The 24,199-nt window shown below is 40.3% G+C and overlaps 1 protein-coding gene across 2 annotated transcripts; it reads left to right on the top strand.

Annotated features, from left to right (window-relative positions):
* On the top strand, positions 1 to 23,577 carry ZBTB43 (zinc finger and BTB domain containing 43). 2 transcript variants are annotated; one of them, XM_060154335.1, is made up of 2 exons: positions 1 to 132; positions 17,988 to 23,577. In XM_060154335.1, exon 2 carries the CDS (start codon positions 18,011 to 18,013, stop codon positions 19,412 to 19,414), a length of 1,404 nt encoding a protein of 467 aa, XP_060010318.1. In that variant the 5' UTR covers positions 1 to 132; positions 17,988 to 18,010; the 3' UTR covers positions 19,415 to 23,577. The 2 variants fall into 2 exon arrangements, 1 of the variants encoding a protein (XP_060010318.1); XR_009541492.1 differs by lacking the exon at positions 17,988 to 23,577 and adding an exon at positions 3,822 to 3,935 and having other exon boundaries at positions 24 to 132.
* Positions 23,578 to 24,199: the final 622 nt, after the last annotated feature.

Genomic DNA, 24,199 nt, shown 5'->3' with positions numbered 1-24,199 from the left:
CCGGGAAGCGTTTCCGGGGGCGGGAGGCGCAGGCTGAGGCGGTTGCGGCGGCGACGGCTTGAACGGGCCTGGCGCCGGCGGCGGCGGAAACTATCCCACCGGTGGGCTATGTGAGCGTCGAGGACTTGGCAGGTATGTCGGAGTCTGGACAACGGGTAGCAAGGGGGCAGGAAGGGAAACCGGAGAGGTATAAGGGCTTCTCTGCAGGTCGCGGCGCGCGCACCGCTGGCACCGCCAGGCCCATAACGCCGACCGGGATGCTGAAGCCGCGCGCGGGCCGTTGGAGTCCCGGCACCCCGGGTCCAACACCTACTGTCTCCGGCCAGCCCGGCGCGCGTACAGTGACCCGAAGGCCCCTGAGGCAGCATTTCGCCCAAGGTCACCCCGCGGCGGCGGACCTCAGCGGGCCAGAGCGCTTAGAGATCTTGCCCCCCCGTCAGTCCGCCCGCCGGCCTTTCGGGGGCGCCGGGTAGGCGCGGCTTGGCGGCCTCGGAATCGAGTCAAGGCCGGGAGAAAGACTACACCGGGACTTCGCTGATACCTGCCTCTGTTTACCTCTGTGTTTCACCTTTTTTGTTGTCTGTGTCACCTGTGGTCACCTGCCCTTTTTGCCTCTCAACTCGGCTCCTGTCAACTTTGTATTTCTCTCCACTTTGGCTCTCTCGAACCCATCTCTGAGTATCTGGACCCTGTCTTTATTTCTGTTTCCGTCTTGCTTCTGTGTCTCCTGACCCTGTGTTTCCCTTTTAGCCCTTAACTTTCATTCATGGCCTGCTTGTCGGTCCAGCTCTTTGCCCATCTGTGTTTCTCTTTCTCTCTGCCAATCGTGTGTCCTTCTGTCTTGTTTTTGCCTCTCCTAACTGGGTTTTTCTGGGCGAGCCTGCCCTGACCTCTGAGCCATGGAAGGTGACTCATGACCCTGTGAAGCTTCCTGCACGGGTGACAGTGTCAGCAACTAGACTGCCGTCTGACCTCAACTCTGACAGGTGTCGCCCAACCTAAGTATCAGGGTGCAGGAGCTCCTGGAGGACAGAGAGAAGGCCATCTCAGGGCCAAAGTAACTGGATGAATCCTTGCTTTTTCTTACCGTGGTTTTTCAGGCCTGCCCAGCTCCCTACTTCCCTTGCTCCATCCACATGGCCTCCAGGGTTCTAAAGAGCCTGCTTTCTGAGTTACAGCTGCTTAACCAGGCCTGTCTCCAGGCTAACGAAGGGTCTGAGATCCTCTGACCCTTGGGGCTCATGGAACAGTAGCAGAATTTCTGGGAGAGCTGTATGCTTAGTTCAGAGATTGTGTCACTGTGTACAGTTAAATTATGAGAAACATAATAATTTGGGGTTCTTCATTCTTTGCTTTACAAAAGTATTCACCGGAGAAATAAGCCAGACACAAAAGAACAAATATTGTATGAGTCCACTTATATGAGGTATCTAAAATAGGCAAATTCATGGAGACAGAAAGTGGAGTATAGTTTACCAAGGGCTGAGTGGGAGGAGGGAGTGGAGAGTTTAATGGATACAGAGTTTTAGTTTGGGATTATGAAAAAGTTCTGCAAATGGATTATGGTGATGGTTCCACAACAACATAAATAAACTTAATGCCACTAATTGTACACTTTAAATGGTTAAAATGGTAAATTTCATGTTAGGTATATTTTTACCAAAAAAAATTGCTAAGTGTAGATTCCTGGAACTAACAAGCGCTATGAAAAATGTGACTTTAAAAATTCATTCTGTAGCTTTTAGGAACATTTAGTTGAACTTACGTTTCTTGATGCCTGCTCTCCACAGCCAAGGTCCTTAGAAAAGGAGTTTGGTTGAAAGAATTTAGTTAAAAATTTCTACTTGTAGCAGGTTCCCACCCTGGCTGTCCCTCCATATTCATTGGATTCAGTGCAGGAATCTACACAAGCAGAAAATTTGAGGAAGATTTTAACTTTTCACAAGAAAACTCTTAGGGTTGGAAAAATAGTCTTTTTATTATAATAATGAAAAATTGTGTGATTTTCTTGTGTGTTTTCTGATGGGGGAGGCCTTTGTTTTATGTTCTCTCATCTAAGTTATCGGTTTGTTTGTAAGCTAGTTTATCAAGGTTTCTTATAAGGTGTAGCAGCTGAATTACTACCATATTGAATCCTAGATACCATCGATTCTTTTATGTACCACCAAAGGAAGAGAAAACACTGCCAGTTAAGCTATTACATATGCTTCTTTACATTTTTTTTTTTTTTTTTTTGCGGTACGCGGGCCTCTCACTGTTGTGGCCTCTCCCGCTGCGGAGCACAGGCTCCGGACGCGCAGGCTCAGCGGTCATGGCTCACGGGCCCAACCGCTCCGCGGCATGTGGGATCCTCCCGGACCGGGGCACGAACCTCCGTCCCCTGCATTGGCAGGCGGACTCTCAACCACTGCGCCACCAGGGAAGCCCGCTTCTTTACATTTTTAAACTTATTTAGACTTTATTTCTTTTTGGTTGTGCCGGGTCTTAGTTGGGGTGGGTGGGCTCCTTAGTTGCAGCATGCGAACTCTCAGCCACGGCATGCACGTGGGATCTAGTTCCCCCACCAAGGATTGAACCCAGGCCCCCTGCATTGGGAGCGCAGAGTCCAAATCACTGCACCACCAGGGAAGTCCCTAGACATTTAAAAATGATACTCTAGTGTATGTGTAAAAAGAAGAAAAGTGAAATAAATTGGTTAAAGTGTTCATTAACCTTCTTAACCTTCCTACTCTTGAATACTTTTCAATTCAGAGTTGCATCCGTGCTTTTCCACAGTGTCATCTTTTGTGCCATCAGAAACGTTGATGAGGCTCTCAGGAATGCTCTATCATTGTCTTAGGCAGAGACAACTGTTATAACTTCCACCTGGACATCACATCTTGATTTCAGAAATTTAAAAATGTGAAAAAAATGTGCCTCTTATAATCAGTTGAATATAGTTCTATATTATTTTCATGAACTTTTCCTTTTTACCTTATTTATGTTTGCAATTAGAATAGAAAGAGACTTTTGTCTTATTTGTAACATACTGAGGAAAAAACTTTTATTTTGTTCGTATGTAGAACATACATACCGGCAAGTGCTGTTTCTTCCTTCTGCTTTCTTGATTGAGCTTCTTATCCGGAATTCTAATGAATATGAGGGTGCAGTTAAAAACATTTCCTTGGCTTTATTGTAAGGTAATGGCAGGATGACTGATAAGTGGGGAGTTAGTGGTTAGAACAATAACTTCTCTTTTGAATCTCAAAGAATTTACCACAATGGACCTATTTGCCCTGATGTTCTTAAGTAAACATTCAGCTGTGGCATGAATCAAACTTCACAAAGTAGGTAGCTTGTTTTTTAAAAACTCTAAAATAGATTTTACTAAGTTCTTTGGCTACAGTGTTCCAATTAGAAAATATAGGGGTATTGATTGATAATGGTCTGGAGGCCAAAAACACTTTTGCAAAGGATAGTTTAATTCTGCAAAATTACATAGGTATCGACCAGTGTTGGTTTCCTATTTTTGACAGATGTACCATGGTAATACAAGATGTTAACATTAAAGGAAAACTGGCTGACAGTCATATGGGAACTCAACATTTTTTGCAACTTTTATGTAAAACTAAAATTATCCCGTAATTAAAAGTTTATTTAAAAAATACAAAGGCAGAAGCTAAGAAGGTGCAGAAACAAAGCTAATATAACCAAAAAATATCAATCGTGATTAATTTTCTTTCTGCTACTCACCCACAAGTATAGTATTTATTTGCAAGGCACTGGTACACAGTGAATAGCATCAGCATCTCTTACAATTTCAACGTGATTTTTCTTTTCAGAAATCGATGTGATTTTAATTTGAAACAAAACTAAGAAATGGGTTCCTCTTCCTCGTTCATTCATACTGCTTTTTGATGGTCATGGCATAAGGAACTTTATCCCAGGAATACAACTTTGCATTAGGTAAGCTATAAACTTGCTAAAAATGCAGTGTTTTAAATTATTTACTAAAATGGTTTCTTTTTCAGTAAAAAATAATAATGTAGTTGTATTTAATTGCCCTAGACCGGAAGGTTCTTTTACTTCTCTTCTGAGGAGTATATATTGCACATTTTAAGGCCAATCACTGCCATACTTTGTACTGTTAGAGCATTTAAATTCCAAGAAATTTTCTGCTAAGTGACGTTTTTTTTTTTAACTTAGAAAAATATTAGATTTGGAATTACGCTTCTGTTTAAATCCTGACATAACCACTTCTGAGATATGTGGCCTTGGACAGATCTTTTAACCTTCTTGAGCTTTAGTTTAACTCATGAGTGTGATGATACAGGGGTATTGCGAGACCCAAGTTTACATAGTCTGCTTTGTGAACTGTAAAGCATTTGACTTAAGTATTTTTGTACACACGGGGTGTTGGTATTATTGTACATTTGTACCAGTCTAGAGATTTACTAAAGTAATATTTACTGTGTTAAAATGTGCTCTCTACAGTAAGCATGCAAATTACCATGTGCCGTGATTAAGAAATCTCTGGAGGGCTTCAAGAAAAGTCACTCATGGGTTGGCTTCCCTATTATATTGTTGTCCTCTGTGTTTTTAGGATATGTAATTGGTATTTAAATAGTGTATAAAACTTGACATACAATTCCTCAGCTGAATAATAAATACAGGCTGCTTTTAAACTTGTCAGAGTTGGAAGGAATCTTGGAGGTCATCTAGTTCAGTGATTCTTTTTATTATTATTATTAATTTATTTTATTTTGGCTGCGTTGGTTCTTTGTTTCTGCGCACGGGCTTTTCTCTAGTTGCGGCGAGCGGGGCTACTCTTCATTGCGGTGTGCAGGCTTCTCATTGCAGTGGCTTCTCTTGTTGCTGAGCACAGGGTCTAGGCATGTGGGCTTCAGTAGTTGTGGCATGCAGGCTCAGTAGTTGTGGTGCACCGGCTTAGTTGCTCCACGGCATGTGGGATCTTCCCAGACCAGGGCTCAAACCCGTGTCCCCTGCATTGGCAGGTAGATTCTTAGCCACTGCACCACCAGGGAAGCCCTCGTTCAGTGATTCTTTAATATCTACCCTTTGTCCTCTGCTTTTAAAAAAAGCCAGATAATCTCAGTGAACAATGGAAGGAGTTAGCTGGGATTGGTATGTTTGTTTTAGAACTGTTACTATTGGATTTTTTTTTTTTTAACTTTGCAAGGTGACATATAAAATTGCTAGTACTTCATTAAGTCTGAAGACGGTGAATAATTTGCTCTGGAGTTTATGAATGTGTTACACATTGTAGATTGTTTCAGGTATTTATTTGTGAAAATACTCATCTTTACCTTCCATACTGTCTCATCTCTCAGACTGTATTGGGCCTGAGCAAGTGTTTTGAATTTAAATTCCAGGTTCACTGCTTACTGGTTATATGACCTTAGGCAAGTAGTTTAGCCTCTTTGTCCATTTCTTATTCTATACAATAGGAATAAAAAATATCTATCGAGTGGGTTGTTATGAGGATTAAATGAGAATACAAAAAGTGCTTTGCACAGTCTTTTACAATACATGCGTTAAATACATGGTAGATGCTACTATCTCCTACTAATTATGACATTTTCCTAGTTACCCAGTTGGGATTGGTAACTACTTTACCTTGCATCCCTCTGTTTTTTAAAACTGCTTTAATGAGACATAATTCATAGGTAGTTAAGAGGTTTTTTTTAGTATATTTAATGGGTTATATACGCATCACCACAACTTAATTTTAGAATTTTTGTCTCCCCTTTAAAAAAAAAACCAATTTGCAGTCACTCCTCGCCCTGTAGTTCCTTGCAGCCGCTGATTTACTTTTTGTCTCTGGATTTCCCTATTCTGGACATTTCATATAAATGAAATCACACAAGATTTAGCCTTTTGTGTCTAACTTCTTTCATTTGGCACAGTGTTTCAAGGCTCAGCCATGTTGTCGTATCTATCAATACTTCATTCTTTTTTATTGCCGAAAGAATGGCATAATACATATAGTATGTAATAAAATGGACTAATATTCCATTTTATAGGTATACCACATTCTGTTTATCCAGTCATCAGTTGAGGACATTTGAGTTGGTTCCACTTTTTGGCCATTATGTATAATGCTGTTATAGACATTCATGGATAAGTTTTCTGTGGACATTATATGTTTTCATTTCTCTTGGGTATATACCTAAGAGTAGAATTGTTGAGTTACGTGATAACTCTGTTTAACTTTTTGAGGAGCTGCCAAACTGTTTTCCAAAGTGGCTGCCCCATTTTACATTCCCACCAGTAATGTATAAGGGTTCTAATCCTTCCATATCCTCTCCAACACTTGTTAGTGTCTGTCTTATTTATCATAGCCATCCAAGTGGGTGAAAAGTGATGTCTCATTGTAGTTTTGATTTGCATTTCCCTAATGAATAATGATATTGAACGTCTTTTGTATGCTCTTTTGTATATCTTCTTTGGGGAAATGTCTATTCAAATCCTTTACCCATTTTTCAATTGGGTAGTCTTTTTATTATTGAATTTTAAGAGTTCTTTATGTATTCTGGATACAAGTTACTTATCAATTATACGATTTGAATATATTTTCTCCCATGTTGTAGGTTATCTTTTCATTTTCTTTTTTAATAGATCTTTATTGGAGTATAATTTCTTCACAATACTGTGTTAGTTTCTGTTGTACACCAAAGTGAATCAGCCATATGCATGCATATATACCCATTATCCCCTCCCTCTTGAGCCTCCCTCCCATGCTCCCTATCCCACCCCTCTAGGTCATCGCAGAGCACCGAGCTGATCTCCCTGTGCTATGCTGCTGCTTCCCACTAGCTAATTATTTTACATTCGGTAGTCTTTTCATTTTCTTGATAGTATTATGTGTACCTTGGGCTACTCTTGCATCTTCCTGCCTACCCAGTCAGTTAGTCCCATCAATTCTGTTTTCCATACCCACTGTTAACTTTCATTGCCTCAAACCTAGAGCATATTTACTGAAATCTTAGAATTGACCTTTGTTTCAGACTTGCTCCTGCTTTAAGACCATCAACAGATTATCCTTTCTGAACATATTTCACAGCATGTCACACAGAAGTTTTCAGTGCTGCCTCCAGTGCCCACATTTAAAGCTCAAACTCAGCCTTCAGCAGGATAGTACCAGTCATTCCTTCCAGATTTATCTCTCACCACTCCCTGTCACTTGTAGAAGGAAGCACAGGTCATGATGTACATGCCACTAGCAGTGGTCTTGAATGGAAAAGAGCTTTTGAGAGGACCTTCTGGTGGTAATTTTATCATAAAATAGGATCTTGCCCTCAGTGTGATGGTACCAGTAACTCAATTTTTTCAGTGTGTCACACTCATAATACACTCAACCTACAAGAGATTAAAATAAACCAGAATGCCATGTGGTTTATAATGTTTCTTTCTGTGTAATAAGTGAGATAGGCTTACAGTTTTTTCTTTGTTGTCCAGTTTTGATAGCATGGTTTTATAAAAAATAATTAGCAAATTTTCTCCTATCTTTGTTCCCTTTCTCCCTTCTTCCCCCTCTGAAACAGTTTATATAGCATAGGAATTAGTTTCAAAGAATTTTCCCGTTGTGCTTTGGGCAGTCATTTGATTATGTTTTATCATTTCTCCATAGTTACTAATCTGTTAGATTTCTATACTTTTCTATAAAGTTTTTATCAATGAGACTTTAAAATTTATTAGGGGAAAATTGTTTTCTATTTTAAAGTTTCTATCATGTGATTATATTTCATTTCTTATTCCTAATTTTGTGAATTTGACATTTCTAGATTTATTATTGTGTGATCACTTGTAATCAAATGAGCTCATGTATGCATTTCTGCTTTGGGGGATTTATTGATGCTCTCTGTGGCCACTTATGATCATTTATGTAAATGTCCTATGGAAACTGAAAAAGAAGATGTATTATTTGTAGGATACAGAGGTTGTATGTTTCAGTTAAATTAGCATTATTAATGATAACCAGTCTAAACCTCTAGATCCAAATTATCTTTTGCCTTATTGATTTATTAAAGATTAAAAGAGGGACATTTATATTTCTTACTATAATTATGTTTCTGTCACTGTTGTTTTTTTTTTGAAAACTGTACTACGTTTACACATAGAAGTTCGCAAGTTAACCCTCATGTGAATTATAGAATTCATCAATTATCAATAAACTTTCACCTCATTTGATGCTTTTTTTTAAGATTTATTTATTTATTTATTTTTGGCTGCGTTGGTTCTTCGTTGCTGTGCACGGGCTCTTTCTAGTTGGCGGTGAGCAGGGGCCACTCCTCGTTGCACTGCGTGGGCTTCTCATTGCGGTGGCTTCTCTCTGTTGCTGAGCACGGGGTCTACGTGCGTGGGCTTCAGTAGCTGTGGTTCACGGGCTCTAGAGCGCAGGCTCAATAGTTGTGGTGCACGGTCTTAGTTGCCCGTGGCATGTGGGATCTTCCCGGACCAGGGCTCAAACCTGTGTCCCCTGCACTGGCAGGCGGATTCCTAACCACTGCGCCACCAGGGAAGCCCCTCATTTGATGCTTTTTACATTGAATTTACTTTGATATTAATATTGTTGTCTGAAATTTTTTTGTTTTCATATACCTGTTCTTTTTACTTTTGACCTTTTGTGATGGATTCTATTCACTTTCCTATATCTAAAAAAGTACTTCACCTTCATTTTGAAAGATATTTTGATTGGGTATAGAATTCTAGGTTGACAGTTTTTTCTTTCAGCACTTTAAAGATGTCGACTGTCTTGCATTGTCTCCTTTCTTCTGGCTGGCATTGTTTCTGACAAGAAGCTTGCAACCTTTCTTACCTTTGGTCCTCTGTACACAATGAATCCTTTTTCTCTGGCTGCTTTTAAGATTTTCTCTTCGTTACTAGTTTTCAGTGATTTGATTATGATATGCCTTGGTATATAGTTTTCTTCATACTTCTTGTGCTTGGGGTTTGTCAAGCTTCTTGGATCTGTGGCTTTATAGTTTTTATCAACTTTAGGAAGATTTTGGCTGTTATTCAAATAAATTTTGGGCTTTATACCCTCCCACTCCTTCAGAGACTCCAATTTTGTGCCTTGAAGTTGTCCCACAACTCACTGATACTCTTTCCCCCTTTTTCAGCTTTTTTCTATTTTAGGTTGTTTGTGTTGCTGTGTTTTCAAGTTCACTAATCTTTTCTTCATGTTAATTCTTTTGTTATTCTCATCCAGTGTTTGTAGAAGTTCAATTTGGGTTTTTTTGTTTTCCTGTCTACCTACTATGCTTAATTTTCCTCTATTTTCTTGAACACATGGGATGTAGAATTTTCTACCATTTGTATAAGTTTGTCATTTCTGGTTCTGTTTCTGTTGATCAGTTTTTTCTTTTTTCTCTCTCCTTAATATGGGTTATATTTTCTTGCTTCTTTGCATCCCAGGTGATTTTTTTTTTTTAATTGAATACCAGACATGAATTTTACCTTGTTGGGTTCTGGATTTTTTGTATTATGTAAATATCCTTAAGCTTTGTTCTGGAACACAATTAAGTTATTTGGAAATATTTTAATCCTTCTGAGGCTTTTTTTAAAATTTATTTTTAGTTGCATTGGGTCTTCATTGCTGCGCACGGGCTTTCTCTAGTTGTGGAGAGCGGGGGCTACTCTTCGTTGCAGTGTGCGGGCTTCTCGTTGTGGTGGCTTCTCTTGTTGTGCAGCACAGGCTCTAGGCACGTGGGCTTCAGTAGTTGTGGCACGCAGGCTCAGTAGTTGTGGCTCACGGGCTCTAGAGCTCAGGCTCAGTAGTTGTGGCACATGGGCTTAGTTGCTCCGCGGCATGTGTGAGGCTTGTTTTTAAGCTTTGTTTAATGGGACCAGAACCGCATTTTGTCTAGGGCTAATTTGTCCCCACTGCTGAGGCACGACTCTTCTGAATACTCAAGGCTTTACACTCAGGCAAGTTTTCTTCTATTAAATATTTTATTTGATTATTCCTTCTACTCCGTTCGTTTTGTTATTTCTTTCAAGGGCGCTAATTAGCCATATGTTGGATCTCTATTCTCTGTTCTCCTGTTCTGTTATCTTCTCCCTTGCTGTTTTCACATTTTTATCATCCTCCTGCATAAAAGTTCCTCAAAGTGCCTTCCCCATCATTGATTCCATTTTCTATAGTTGCAATTCTGCTCCTTACTGCCTGTTTAAATTTTTGCTCTATTTTAGTTTCCTTACATCTTGTCTTTAATTCAGTTGGCTCTTTTTTTCATATCATTCTACTGTTTTGTCTTATCTTCCTTAAACTTCATTCATGGGGACTGCGTTTTCATGTTTGTGGAAATCAGTTTAAAAATGCTATCTAAACTGTACTCTTTGTTTACACTTTACTATTTTCTTGGTTATTGTGGAATCTATTTACAGACCCCATTTATTTACAGAATAAAACTATGTTGGGAAACATTTTGCTCAGGTCTGAAAATTTCCCCCTTTTTGGGAAGATTATTTTGGGGTCCTTCACTGTATACCTGAATGCTGTTATAATCAACTCTTAGCTCTTTTGCTGGAGGATGGGCTGACTATATGGACACCAGGGTTAGCTTGAGTAGAATGGCTGGGGCTGGAGGCTAGGTCTGAGGCACTGTTAAAGAGTTTGAGCACTTCCTTCTGTGTTGGTGAAATTGTTTTACCAGGGGCCTATTTTTGTCTCTTTGGCCCTTGGCTGGCAAAGGATGGGCTATGTTTTTGCCTCCTTCCTGGAGCTACCCTCTCATGTCAAGTCTTTAAAAATTTTCTGCTGAGGCAGTGTGCAACCTTTGGTATCCCAATGCAGACATCTCTGAATGTTGCCAATATGCAAGACCTTTCCTGTGGTCTGCCTTGGCTTTTTAGCTGCAGGCCTTCCAGATGAACAGGTATCTGTTGGTCCTCTGTCAGGATTACTGCTACCAGAATTGCCTGGTTGCTAAACCAGGTGGAATTGCCAGGTCAGTGTCTCCCTTTATCCTGGCCCCATCTCCACTATATCCTTAATTAAAATTTGTTGCATATAGATAACTCTGATCCCAACTTTTCAGGCTAGCTTTTCTGTATTTCTTAGATTTTTTGGTTAGGATGTAGTAGATAGGAAGAATTATATGCTGCTCTCAAGTCTTCCTCTTAACCTGGTGACACCAAAATTTATAGTGACAGGATGTATAACTTTAGAGTATACCAGGTTCCCGCCTCTGAATTCCTCTTGGATTTGTAATTCTTTTGTGGTACTTTTATCAGGCTTTGCATTGAATAACAGGGTTGTATGCGTGTTTTTTATCTCCCTACCAGATTATAAGCTCTGGACAGTGACATTCCTTCATCATCTTAGAAATCTCCCATGGTACTTTGCATATAGTGTTTTATGTTGTGGGGTTTTTAAAAAAATTTTTTTAGTGAGTTAATTACTTTTATGAAACTCTTTAACAATTGAAATGGCAACTGTACTATTAATATAGGTCACAACTGCCTGTGAGTTTGTAAATATTGCTTATATAGCAGGAAAACCTGTAGGAGAGGGGGAATATGTAGAAATGCCACATTCACTCAAATTTAAGGGTAGAGGTCAGATACTTGCTAAATTACAAAGACTGTTAACCACCTTGACACAGTTAAAAATAAAGTTACATGACTTTTTTTCCAGTTTTTTTTTTTTTTTCATGTGTGGTAAAAAATAAATATCATTCAGGGGGCTTCCCTGGTGGCGCAGTGGTTGAGAATCTGCCTGCCAATGCAGGGGACACGGGTTCGAGCCCTGGCCTGGGAGGATCCCACATACCGCGGAGCAACTAGGCTCGTGAGCCACAACTACTGAGCCTGCACGTCTGGAGCCTGTGCTCCACAACAAGAGAGGCCGCGATGGTGAGAGGCCAGTGCACCGCAATGAAGAGTGGCCCCCACTTGCCACAACTAGAGAAGGCCCTCGCACAGAAACGAAGACCCAACGCAGCAAAAATAAAATTAATTAATAAACTCCTACCCCCAACATCTAAAATAATAATAAATATCATTCAATTTGCCACTTTAACCATTTTCAGGTGTACAATTAAGTGACATTAATTATACCCCAGTGTTGTGCAATCAGCACCACTTTCTAGTTCCAAAATATTTTCATCACCCTAAATAGAAACTCTATCCATTAAGCAATAACTCCCCATTTCTCACTCACCTGAGCCCCTGGTAACCTCTAATCTACTTTCTCTGAATTTGCCTATTCTAGATATTTCACATAAGTAGAATTATACATTTGTACTTTGCGTCTGGCTTACGTAAATGTTTAGCATGTTGTTTTAGTGTAATGTTTTCAGTGTTCATCCATGTTGCAGCATATATCAGAACTTCATTCCTTTCTGTTTGTGCTCTCTATGTGTCTTTTCAGTATAATTGATTTATAATATTGTTAAAGTCCTCTATTTCCTTATAGATCTTCTGTCCTATTTTTCTATCCATTATTGAAAGTGAGGTAATAAAGTCTCCACCTGTTTTGTAGATGTGTATGTTTCTCTCTTCAATTCTGTTAATATATATTTCTTTTGTAAGGTGCATATATGTTTTGTTTTAAATTTTTATTTATTTATGGCTGTGTTGGGTCCTTGTTGCTGCGCGTGGGCTTTCTCTAGTTGTAGCGAGTGGGGGCTACTGTTCATTGCGGTGCGTGGGCTTCTCATTGCGGCGGTTTCTCTTGTTGTGGAGCATGGGCTCTAGGCACGCGGGCTTCAGTAGTTGTGGCTCGCAGGCTCTAGAGCACAGGCTCAGTAGTTGTGACGCACCAGCTTAGTTGCTCAGTGGGATCTTCCTGGAACAGGGATTGAACCTGTGTCCCCTGCATTGGCAGGCAGATTCTTATACACTGCCACCAGGGAAGCCCCAGGTACATATATGTTTTTAATTGTCATGTATTCTTGATAGAGTGATCCTTTTTGACTTAAAATCTATTTTGTCTGATAATAATATAGTCACCACACTGCTCTTTCTGTTTCTCTTTGCACAACATACCTTTTCCATTATTTTACTCTCAACATCTTTGTGCCTTTGTATCTAAAGTGAGTCTCTTATAGACAACATATAGATAAACCATGTTTTTTTATCCATTCTGCCAGTCTCTTGCCTTTTAATTGGAGAGCTAATCCATTTACATTTGAAGTAATTTACTGATGAAGGAGGATTTATTTATACCATTTATTTCTAGCTATCTTCTGTGTATCTTACATGTTTTTTGTTCCTCAACTCCTCCCTTACTGCTTTTTAATTGAGATTTTTGTTTTGTTTTGTATACAGTTTTGATTCCCTTCTTTCCTTTTCATGTATATTTTTAGTTATTTTCCTAGTGGTTACCTTGAGGTTTACAATTAACATCTTAAACTTAGCTAGTTTCAATAGTATATGAACACTGTGCTCCTCTACATCTCCATCCCTCCCTCTTCATTATTGTTATTGTCACTGATTACATCTTAATGCATTGTGTGCCTAATAACAGATTTATAATTATTGTTTTCTTCATTTGCCTTTTAAATCATTCAGGAAAAAAAGAGGAGTTGTAAACCAAAGGTATAATATCAGCTCTTACATTTACCTATGTTGTTACCTTTACCAGTAGTCTTTATTCCTTCATATGGCTTTGAATTACTATCTAGTTTTATTTTGTTTGTTTTTGCGGTACACGGGCCTCTCACTGTTGTGGCCTCTCCCGTTGTGGAGCACAGGCTCCGGATGCGCAGGCTCAGCAGCCATGGCCACTGCGCCACCAGGGAAGCCCTCTAGTGTTCTTTTATCTCAGCCTGAAGGACACCTGTATCATTTCTTGTAGAGGAAACCTATTAGTAACAAACACCCTTAGCTTTTGTTTATCTGGGAATGTCTTAATTTCTCCTTCATTCTTGAAAGGATAGTTTTGCGGGTGTAAAATTCCTGGTTGACAGATCCTTATCCTAGCACTTTAAATATGTCGTGCGCTGCCTCCTGAGTGCCGTGGTTTCTGATGAGCAGTTATAGCTGTTGGTCTTACTGAGGATCCCTTTTGTGTGATGAGTGGCTTCTTTCTTGCTGCTTTCAAGATTCTCCATTGTCTATGGCTTTCCACTATTTGACTTACAGTATATTTCATGTGGATCTCTTTAATTTTATCTCCTTGGAGTTAAGCTTCTTGGATGTGTGAGGTTTATGTCTTTCATCAAATTCAGGATGTTTTCAATCATTATGTCATTTAATATCTTTTCTATTCTTTTTTCTCCTGAGACTCTGATTTGCAGAGTATATTTGGTATATTTGGTTTTCCATAGGTACTTCAGATTGTGTTTCTTTTTCTTCATTCCTAATACTCCTCAGACTGGATATTTCAATTGCTTTACATTTGAGTTTGATGAATTTTTTTCCTTTTGCTTGCTTAAATCTGCCATTGGACTCCTTATTATGAATTTTTAATTTCAACTCGTATTTGTTTCCTTGGTCTGCCATAATAAAATACCACAGGCTAGGTGACCTAAGCAACAAAAATTTATTTTTTCAGAATTTTAGAGGCTAGAAGTCTGAGATCAAAATGTTGGCAGATTTGGTTCCTCCTGAGGCCTTTCTCTTTGGCTTGCAGGTGCCAACTTTTCACTGTGTCTTCACATTGCACGCATGCCTGATGTCTCTCTGTCCAAATTTCATTTCTTATAAGAATACCAGTCAGCTTGGATTAGGTCCCAACCTAACAACCTCGTTTTAATTTAATTACCTTTTTAAAGGCCCTAAATCCAAATATAGTCACATTCTGGAGTACTGGGGATTAGGGCTTTAACATAGCAATTTTGGAAGGGTACAACTCAGCCCATAATACAGCTGTTACACTTTTCAGCTCCAGAATTTCTATTTACATTTTATACATTTTATAATTTCTGTCTCTTTATTGTCATTGTTCTCCTGATTTTCTTTAGTTCCTTGTCCATAGTTTTCTTTAACAATTTGAGCATATCGAAGACAGTTGACTTTAACAGCTTTGACTAGCACTTAATAATGTCTGGAATTCTTCAAGGATAGTTTCTAATTCTTTTTTTTCCTGTGAATGTACCGTATTTTCCTTTTTCTTTGTATACTTAGTAATTTTTGGTTCAGAACTGGATATTTTTAGTATTCTAATGTGGTAGCTCTTGGAATCAGATTCTTCCCCTCCTAGGGGATTTTTTTTGTTTCTTGTTGATGGCTGCAGTTGTCTATATGGTGATTTTTTTCTAAACTGTTTTGCAAAGTCTGTATTCCTTGTTGCATGTAGTCACGGAAGTTTCTGTTGCTTTATCTATGTGATAGGCTGTGTCCTGACAGAGATTTCCTTAAATATTTGGGCCCAAAGAATGGGGAGTGGTGTTTGTATTTTAAAATCTTTCGATGGGAAAACCACTGCAGCCTGAGGGGGCCAAGAAAAAGCTTGTGTGGGTTGGCCAAGATGCAAAACCCCAAATTTTTGGACAGTGTTGTTCTTGCCACCCTGGCATCAGCCAAGCACTCTTGGAAATTGGGCCACTGTCCTACAAATTGTGGCAGAGCTGAGGAATGGGGATTATTGCTGGTTTGCAGCATGCTGCTCTCTTAACGAGGTTTAGCAGCTTCTTCTTTCATCAAGCATTGCATTGGTTGCTGTAAGTGTCTGATCAGATTCCAGAGTTCAGAAATGGTTTATTCTGATCATTTTAACAGTTTACTAGTTGTTTTAGTGGAGGGATTGACACCTAAAGCTTCCTACTCCACCATTTTCTCTAACATCGCTTATGGTGTTTATTTTTATAGAACTGTTTTTAAAAGCCTTATCTCAGTCACATAAAATTCCACAACAGATATTTGAAATCTTGAGGAAAAGATGAGTTATTCAGTAAATAGTGTAGGAAAAACAGCCTTGCCATTTTGGAGGGGAAAGGAAAAACTGGATCCTAACCTTCTCCTTATACCAAAGTAAACTCTTTTTTTTGTGGTACGCGGGCCTCTCACTGCTGTGGCCTCTCCCGTTGCGGAGCACAGGCTCCGGACGCACAGGCTCAGCGGCCATGGCTTACGGGCCCAGCCGCTCCGTGGCATGTGGGATCTTCCCGGACTGGGGCACGAACCCGTGTCCCCTGCATCGGCAGGCGGACTCTCAACCACTGCGCCACCAGGGAAGCCCTGGGTAGGAATTTTTAAAGGATGTATATGATTTATTCTGATATATGTGCAGAGAAGTTTCTAGAATATACAGGAGTTTTTTAATGGTGATTTCCTTCCAGGGGAGGTGGGGGACTAGGAATAAATGATGGAGAGATTTTTTTTTTAACATCTTTTTTGTCAATTTTTTTATGTGTGTGTTTTATTCCCCCCTTTTTTCAAATAGCTAAGATCAAAATTCTTTACTGATGAGATAAGAGAATCCAGATGTAGTTCTCAGAATTTACATACCTCTAGTCTATATACATTTATGTAGTTAACTTTTCCTTTTGAAATTACAAATACCTAAATAATTTATTTCCTGGTCTTATTTTTTTGTTTGTTTTAAATTATTATGAAATGTTTTAAGAGCTATAAACCATAAATTAATACTTCATTCTAAAAGCACTGCCTTACCTCTTAAAATTATTAATGACTAATCTGGTATTTTAGCATCTTCTTAGAAGAGGCAGTGATGTGATAGGAAAAATAGCATAGGCTTTGGAGTCATAGAGACCTAGATTTCAAATTCCAGCGTAATAAAAACTAGCTTTTATTTTAGCCTTAGGAAAGTTACTTGAAATAGTGAACTTAAGAATGAATGTCAGTCCTCTACGTTTGCAGGGTCGTTACAAAGATTAGGTGAAAAAAGATGTACAGTTCCTGGTATTGGGTTGGCCAAAAATTTCCATGTTACAGAGGAACCCAAACAAACTTCGACCGACCCAATATATAGTAATTACTCAGGAAACATTAGTTTCTTCTCTTGGCATCTCTCCCTATCTCTGAAAGATAACTTTCAACCTTTGTTGGGTTATCTGCTTCTTTTATCTCATACGTAGAAAATCTGGTATTTAGCAATGTTTAGATATGGTATTAGACCTAGGTGACAAATAGCACCAATAAATCTTTTGAGTTTTCTGGTTTGTTTTAATTTACTATGGAATTATGGGGCCTGAGCATGCTGCAGAGTTCATCTCGTTGATTACTCTTGTTAGGAATTGTCTCTAATGCTTGACTCATCCCACAAAATATATTTACAGTAATGCCACAGGCAATCCCTTATTCTTTGTTATAACTTTATTTTCAGATTGAGTTCATTCAGTAACAGGGACAGTATTTACTATCCTCTTTGTTCTATAACTTTTTAAACAACTTGGAGATCAGCCGATAGAATACCTTGCCTTGCCATTTCGTTCTGCTTCACATTATGAGAAGCTCTTAAAGGGCTTAAATGCTGACAGCAACTAGAGAAACCCATATTGTTTGGGACCTAGGCGAGTTCACCCCTGTGGTGCTGAAGGACCAAAGGCCTGACTGTTCTGGCCCCACCTGTTCAGCCCCCTGACCCCTTAGTGGGTTCTAGCCATGTGGTTTCCTTTCAGTTGCTTGCAGTTACCATGATCATTTCTGCCTGAGAGCCTTCACATGTGCTTTTCCTTTTTTCCACAATTCCTTCCTCACCCCAACTTGTCAAATATGGGTTGAACCTGAGGCCTCTTAAAAATTCTGTCGTTTGGAACAGGTATTGCGTTTGTTTTGACTAGAAATATTTACTTTGTTTTACTTGAGATTTATATAGCTTACAAATATCTCTGGATTCTATTTTCCCACTCATAGACACAGGCGGTATCAAGTGTTAATACCATAAAGAATGGTGGCTCGTTCCTGCTTTTGGCACACTCGCACCTGCAAGCCTTGCTCTGGGGAATGAATGCTCCACCCACCATGCCCACAGGCCAGGGGACTTTATGGAACTGTGGAACTTGTCTTAGTTTTCTTAGTGATCAATAAGTTTCTCTTTGGGCTGGAATTAGTACTAATTTTTCTTTCTCTTGTAGCACCAAACAAGATTTGTGATGAAATGGAGCCTGGAACAAACTCTTTTCGAGTAGAATTTCCTGATTTTTCCAGCACCATTCTGCAGAAACTGAACCAGCAGCGCCAGCAAGGACAATTATGTGATGTCTCCATTGTTGTCCAAGGCCACATTTTCCGAGCACACAAAGCCGTTCTTGCTGCCAGTTCACCCTACTTTTGTGACCAGGTACTCCTCAAAAACAGCAGGAGGATTGTTTTGCCTGATGTGATGAACCCCAGAGTGTTTGAGAACATTCTCCTATCAAGTTACACGGGACGTCTAGTAATGCCTGCTCCAGAAATTGTTAGTTACTTAACAGCTGCAAGCTTCCTCCAGATGTGGCATGTGGTAGACAAATGCACTGAGGTTTTAGAAGGAAACCCCACAGTCCTTTGTCAGAAGCTAAATCATGGCAGTGACCACCAGTCTCCCAGCAGCAGTAGTTACAATGGCCTGGTAGAGAGCTTTGAGCTGGGCTCTGGGGGCCATACGGATTTCCCCAAAGCCCAGGAACTGAGGGATGGAGAGAATGAAGAGGAGAGCACCAAAGACGAGCTGTCATCTCAGCTCACCGAGCATGAATACCTTCCTAGCAACTCATCCACAGAGCATGACCGGCTAAGCACTGAGATGGCGAGCCAGGATGGGGAGGAGGGGGCCAGCGACAGTGCCGAATTCCACTACACCCGGCCCATGTACAGCAAGCCCAGCATAATGGCTCACAAACGCTGGATCCATGTGAAGCCTGAGCGCTTTGAGCAAGCGTGCGAGGGCATGGATGTGCATGCATCCTACGATGAGCACCAGGTCACAGAGTCCATCAACACCATGCAGACAGAGCACTCGGTCCAGCCCTCGGGAGTAGAGGAAGACTTTCACATCGGGGAAAAGAAAGTGGAAGCAGAGTTTGATGAACAGGCTGATGAAAGCAATTATGACGAGCAGGTGGATTTCTATGGCTCTTCCATGGAAGAGTTTTCTGGAGAGAGGTCGGATGGGAATCTCATTGGGCACAGACAGGAGGCTGCCCTAGCAACAGGCTACAGTGAGAATATTGAAATGGTAACAGGGATTAAAGAAGAAGCTTCCCACCTAGGATTCTCAGCCACCGACAAGCTGTATCCTTGTCAGTGTGGGAAAAGTTTCACTCACAAGAGTCAGAGAGATCGACACATGAGCATGCACCTTGGTCTTCGGCCTTATGGCTGTGGTGTCTGTGGTAAGAAATTCAAAATGAAGCATCATCTCGTGGGCCACATGAAAATTCACACAGGCATAAAGCCATATGAGTGTAATATCTGTGCAAAGAGATTTATGTGGAGGGACAGTTTCCACAGGCATGTGACTTCTTGTACCAAGTCCTACGAAGCTGCAAAGGCTGAGCAGAATACGACTGAGGCTAACTAAAAACAGGGTCTGGCCCTTGAGTGGCAGGCACAAAAATAAACTATGGTAATTATGCAAATCTGGGCACAGATGATGCGTGCTACTTGCTATTATGAGAGAAGCTTAAAAAAAAGGAAGATATTTCTGAAAGACCAGCTCTAAGTAGGCCAATTAAAAAATCTTAATTCTTCAAATTTGTATGTTCCAGGCCTGGAGTGGGTAATGGGGATAAGTTAGCCACCTCACACCTGGCAAGGTAAACCTTCAGGCCCATTGTGAATGAGGCAGGTGGACTTGGTGATAGAGACACCTGCACTTTGAATTGGACTCCAACCCACCAGTTCCATTTCAGGTGGCAGCAGTTTTTGATCACTCATTATTACAAGGTCATATTGGAATTTTATTTTGCTCTTACTATAGATACTTAGGTAATGTGGGTTTGTTTTGGTAGCTGCTTCACTGAATGAAATGCTACTTATGTAATAGCTACAGATAATGTGATTCCTAGGATACTAAGTTGATTAACAGAGCTCTCTTACCTGGGTTTATTCTTTCTAAAGGGTATTTTAACCAAAACTATGGAGATACTAAGAGAGTGACATTCTAAGTAAGAAACAAATAACTTATGGTACAAGCTTCAAATTCTGTAAGATGCCACTGTCACAATGTGTTTCAGACTCTTGATAAGTCAGAGTTTTATATTTTAGTACTAACATTTAGTTTAAACAACTGTTTGTAATTGTAATTCTCTAGGGTGCCAGACATAGGTATTTCTAACTGGTTTGCTGTCCCAAATCCTGTTTAATTGTAGCATCCACACAGTGGGATCTGCTCTGTGGCTAGTAGACATCTAGCCTGCTTTGACTCTGACCACGGTACCATTGGCTGCTCCAGCCGATTCACTCTGTCTTAGATTACGGTGCTTCCTGAAGAGGTCAGTCAATGACCACAGTTACTGGGAAGGAGCCAGAAGTCACGGCTGAGAGTTACCTGTGAACTTCAGGAGCTAATAGAGTGCTACAGTGACACTCCAACTGTCAGACTGAGAGTAGCCGAGTAGCAGAATTTTGAGTGTCAGGTTATACTTGGGTGGGGCAAGTTGTGGGGTACAATTACCCAAGAAAAGAGGAGTCTTGAAAATACACTGGTGGGGGAGATACTCGTAGAGGGGTACACTGAGCTAATCCTCCTGGCTCTTTAGGAGTGCTGGAATGTGTTTTAAAAGGCAGAAAGAAAGAGTCCTAATTTTAGGAAGTAGTCCACAGATTCATGCTCTCATATTATAGATAAAGCTGCGTAAGTTTACAAGTCCACATAGCTATATCTACCAAAAAAAACAAGAAAAGCAGCTATTCTGAGACCTTTTCTGAGGATCACTCAGAGGTTTTAGGTTAAAAAAGAAGCATGTTCAGGATGTTTTAAGCTGTGTAACATACCTGAAGTTGTCACCAGGGTAGGGACAGGGTGCTACTGTTATGTTAACTTTTCCGTAAACTTACCGGCTTATTATTTCTTAGTGGAAACTTTTTTTCCTTAAAATAAAAATAACTTTTCTTGGATTTGGGGTGAAGTTTTGTTCTAAAAGTTTGGCTTTGCTCTAAAGTGAGAGACTCTGCTGGCAATGGCCTCTGATCCTCAAGCTCCTACCATCAAGGCATTTACTTGTTAAACGTTGTTTGGAAAGGGGAAAGAAAGACTTACTTACCAGTTAACTCTTGTAATCGAGGTTACAAAACAGGGATGTATTCATTAACACTGTATCATTCTCGATATATAAAAAGCACTTTGTATTTAAAACTTTATTATAAATATATATATATATTGATTTTCTAACCTAGAAACTAGATATTACCTCTTGGTTGTTTGCCACGTTAATATCTTCTTCTGTTAGTGTTGAAACTTCAGTTAACAGTCATCTCTGTGTACCTAACAGAGAATATAGAAGTGACTTACAATCAAGCTCAGTTGCTCCTTCTCTTTTTCTCACGTTAGAAGCAGTGGGTTTTAGGTAGGATCCTAGCCTTTATATGTGAGGAGAAATTGTTGTATTACTCCTCCTAATTTCAGTACTAAGGCAGTGAAGTCATTTTGTTCTGCCAAAAGCTGATCACCCTCTCCCATGGTTATCAGCAAACCATTTTCTGCCTCTTTGGAAGGTTTGATATGCTGGTTTCTATTAAAGATTCTATTCAAATGAATGTTGGGACACTTGGGAAGAAGAGTCTGAGAGGTAAAATAAAAATATTCTGGAAAAATCATGGTCCTTCAATTATGTTGAGATCAGCACAGCACCCCGTCATGAGTAATGGTGAGGAAGAGCTCTTGTTCAGCCAGGACTACTGGGCAGCTCTTCGGTGGTAGTTTTGGAAGCAGTCAGTTGTGCTGGGACTTATTTAATGTGTTATGAAGAGAGGGATATCTTTTATTGAACTCCTTATATGTACATCAGCTACTAAATGTAGAATATAAAATGTAAGTTCCTCACATCTGCAGTTTTAAGCTTTTTATGATAGTGGGGTTTTTGTAAAAATTAGAGTTGCTAATCAGGTCAGCCAGAGCCTGTGAGGTGGCTGGGCATCTGAAGTGCTGGCCATGTTCAGAGAGGCGGGGGGAAGGGCATTGCCTTAGTTTGGATGTTAAAAGTGAATGTTTATAAACTTTGCTTTTAGGATTAGGAGATCATACTGTATTACTACCTTTTTTTTTTTCCTGCCCACCCTGAGTTGGATAGATAGTCTCTCTCCTTACCCTCATTACAGCTTTAGAAAATCTTTATCCTTCCCATTGAGTTTGGATAGCAGGGGGTTAACATTTCCAAACAGTCTTTCAGGGATCTTGTCAATGGCCTACAACCAAGGTATTTGTCCCCTACTTTGAGTCTTAACTGTGGTTTTTCTCCATTCCCAGTGGGACAGGGCTTCAAGGCACCACCAGTGGTATTTAATATTAGTACTTATGCTATGCCTTTAATTTTAGATACACACATTGCAATAATCCACTTGGTAAAGTAGGTATCACTGTCTAACTGAGGAAGGACTACGATAGCCTTTCCTCGACTGTGGAGGGTTGTCCTCTGGCACTCTCGGACCCCAGCCTGTTGATTCTGATTTCTAGATCTCACATTCCTCCAGTCTCTTCTTTTGGCCACTACTTTCAAAGAGTCTGCCCAAAAGGGTCTCCTCCGTTCTAGTGGGCATTTGCTGAACTAAATTGACCCTAAGCTGACTTCTAGCTGTTTGGGAAAGCTGCTTAGTCTCAGTGGTCTTCCCACGGAGGCACACACCTCCTCAAGCTGCTGTAGAAGTGAAGTTGGGGCAGAGCAGAAGCAACAACACTGTGCTTTCCCTGAGGAAGAGGATTTGCTGCAGCCCCCTGGGGGAGGGTGGAGAGGATGCCATCCCACCAAAGCCAGGTGTTTGCTTTTATAAGGTCTCCGATAATTAGGAATACTGAAAACCAAGCAACATATATCCGCAGCCTCACCCTCAGCCGTCTGTGCCACACTAATTTTGTGATTTAGGTTGCTTTCATGGGTGACTAACTTTATTCAGTGAAACCAGGGTGTGTGTTTGTTTGGGTTTTTTCTTTGCTACTTATGTGTTTAAAGGTACATGTTTCTTATTTCAAATCTCTACTGATAGTGCCCTATGGGAAGATGCTGGAACACATTTTGCAAATGTGACTTTTTTTTTTTTTTTTTAGTTTTGCTTGAAGCCTGTGTCATAATGTCAGTTGCTGCTGCCTTCTTTCCTTTTATGAGGTTCCCAATGTTTCTTCTAGAAAATTACTTTATTTATGCAAGTCAGGTGACTCTTAGACCACAAAACCATTTGATGATAAATAGATTATCATTAGGTGCATATCTTATTGATATTTTGTGAAATGTTATGCCTGTGTTGCAAAAGTTGAATAGTTTTGTCTTTATATATTGCTGTCTTCAGTGTACAGCATGGTTTTACTTAATTGAATGTTACTGTTTAATATTTTCTTCTTATAGAAGAGACCACAGCCTTTTGTATGACATGTTTTAATAAATGTTATCTGTCAACTTTGTAAAAGTTTTGTTTTTCACTGTGGATATATGACCACATATCTTTGTTTTCATTCTGGCTTTTGCCACCTGAGAATAAAAGTTATATCGTGGCCTTTTGACAAGTAAATGCCAAATAGACAGCCCGATCAAATGGGTAGCGAGTGATCATTTGCTGTGTCAGGCGTTTATGACGATTAACTTACTTAAACCCCCACCAGCCCCATCAGGGATTTAGGTGTGCTGGTTATTCTCTGTTTGCTCCTCCAGATTCCCTCCCCACCTTGTGCTTCGCTTTGGAGGCTTGCCCCTATGGACCTGTCCTTCTGGCTTCTGGTTAGGATCTACCAGAGACACGCTGGGAGGAGCTAGGCGGATGGGAGGAGCAAAAAGGCAGGGCATTCACTCTCCTGGCTCCTTTCTGCCAGGTGTGGGTGGACAGCAGATGGGCTCCTCTGCCTAGGCCCCAGCTCCTGTCAGGCAGCTTCAGGGCTGGGTAGCAACACCCTTCTCTTGTCCTTTCAAGCTGAGGGTTGGTCTGACTCCCTGTTTTGCCGGCCCTCGGGGGCTTAAGTGTCCTCATAGGAGTTCCTTAACCCCCTGCCCGTACCCTTTGTAAATAGTCCCTTACGAAACTCTCCTCAGTCCCCCAGCTGAGTATGGATCTGTTTTTCTGCCAGAACCCCAGATGATGCCTTGGGTATACTCGTTTCACATGTGAGCCTGCTGTGATTCAGAGGAGGTAGGTCTGTTACCAAACGTGGTTCTGCGACTGT

Source organism: Lagenorhynchus albirostris, chromosome 7, assembly GCF_949774975.1.
Source record: "Lagenorhynchus albirostris chromosome 7, mLagAlb1.1, whole genome shotgun sequence".
NCBI classification, from domain to species: Eukaryota; Metazoa; Chordata; class Mammalia; order Artiodactyla; family Delphinidae; genus Lagenorhynchus; species Lagenorhynchus albirostris.
This window is presented reverse-complemented; position numbering and strand designations above follow the sequence as displayed.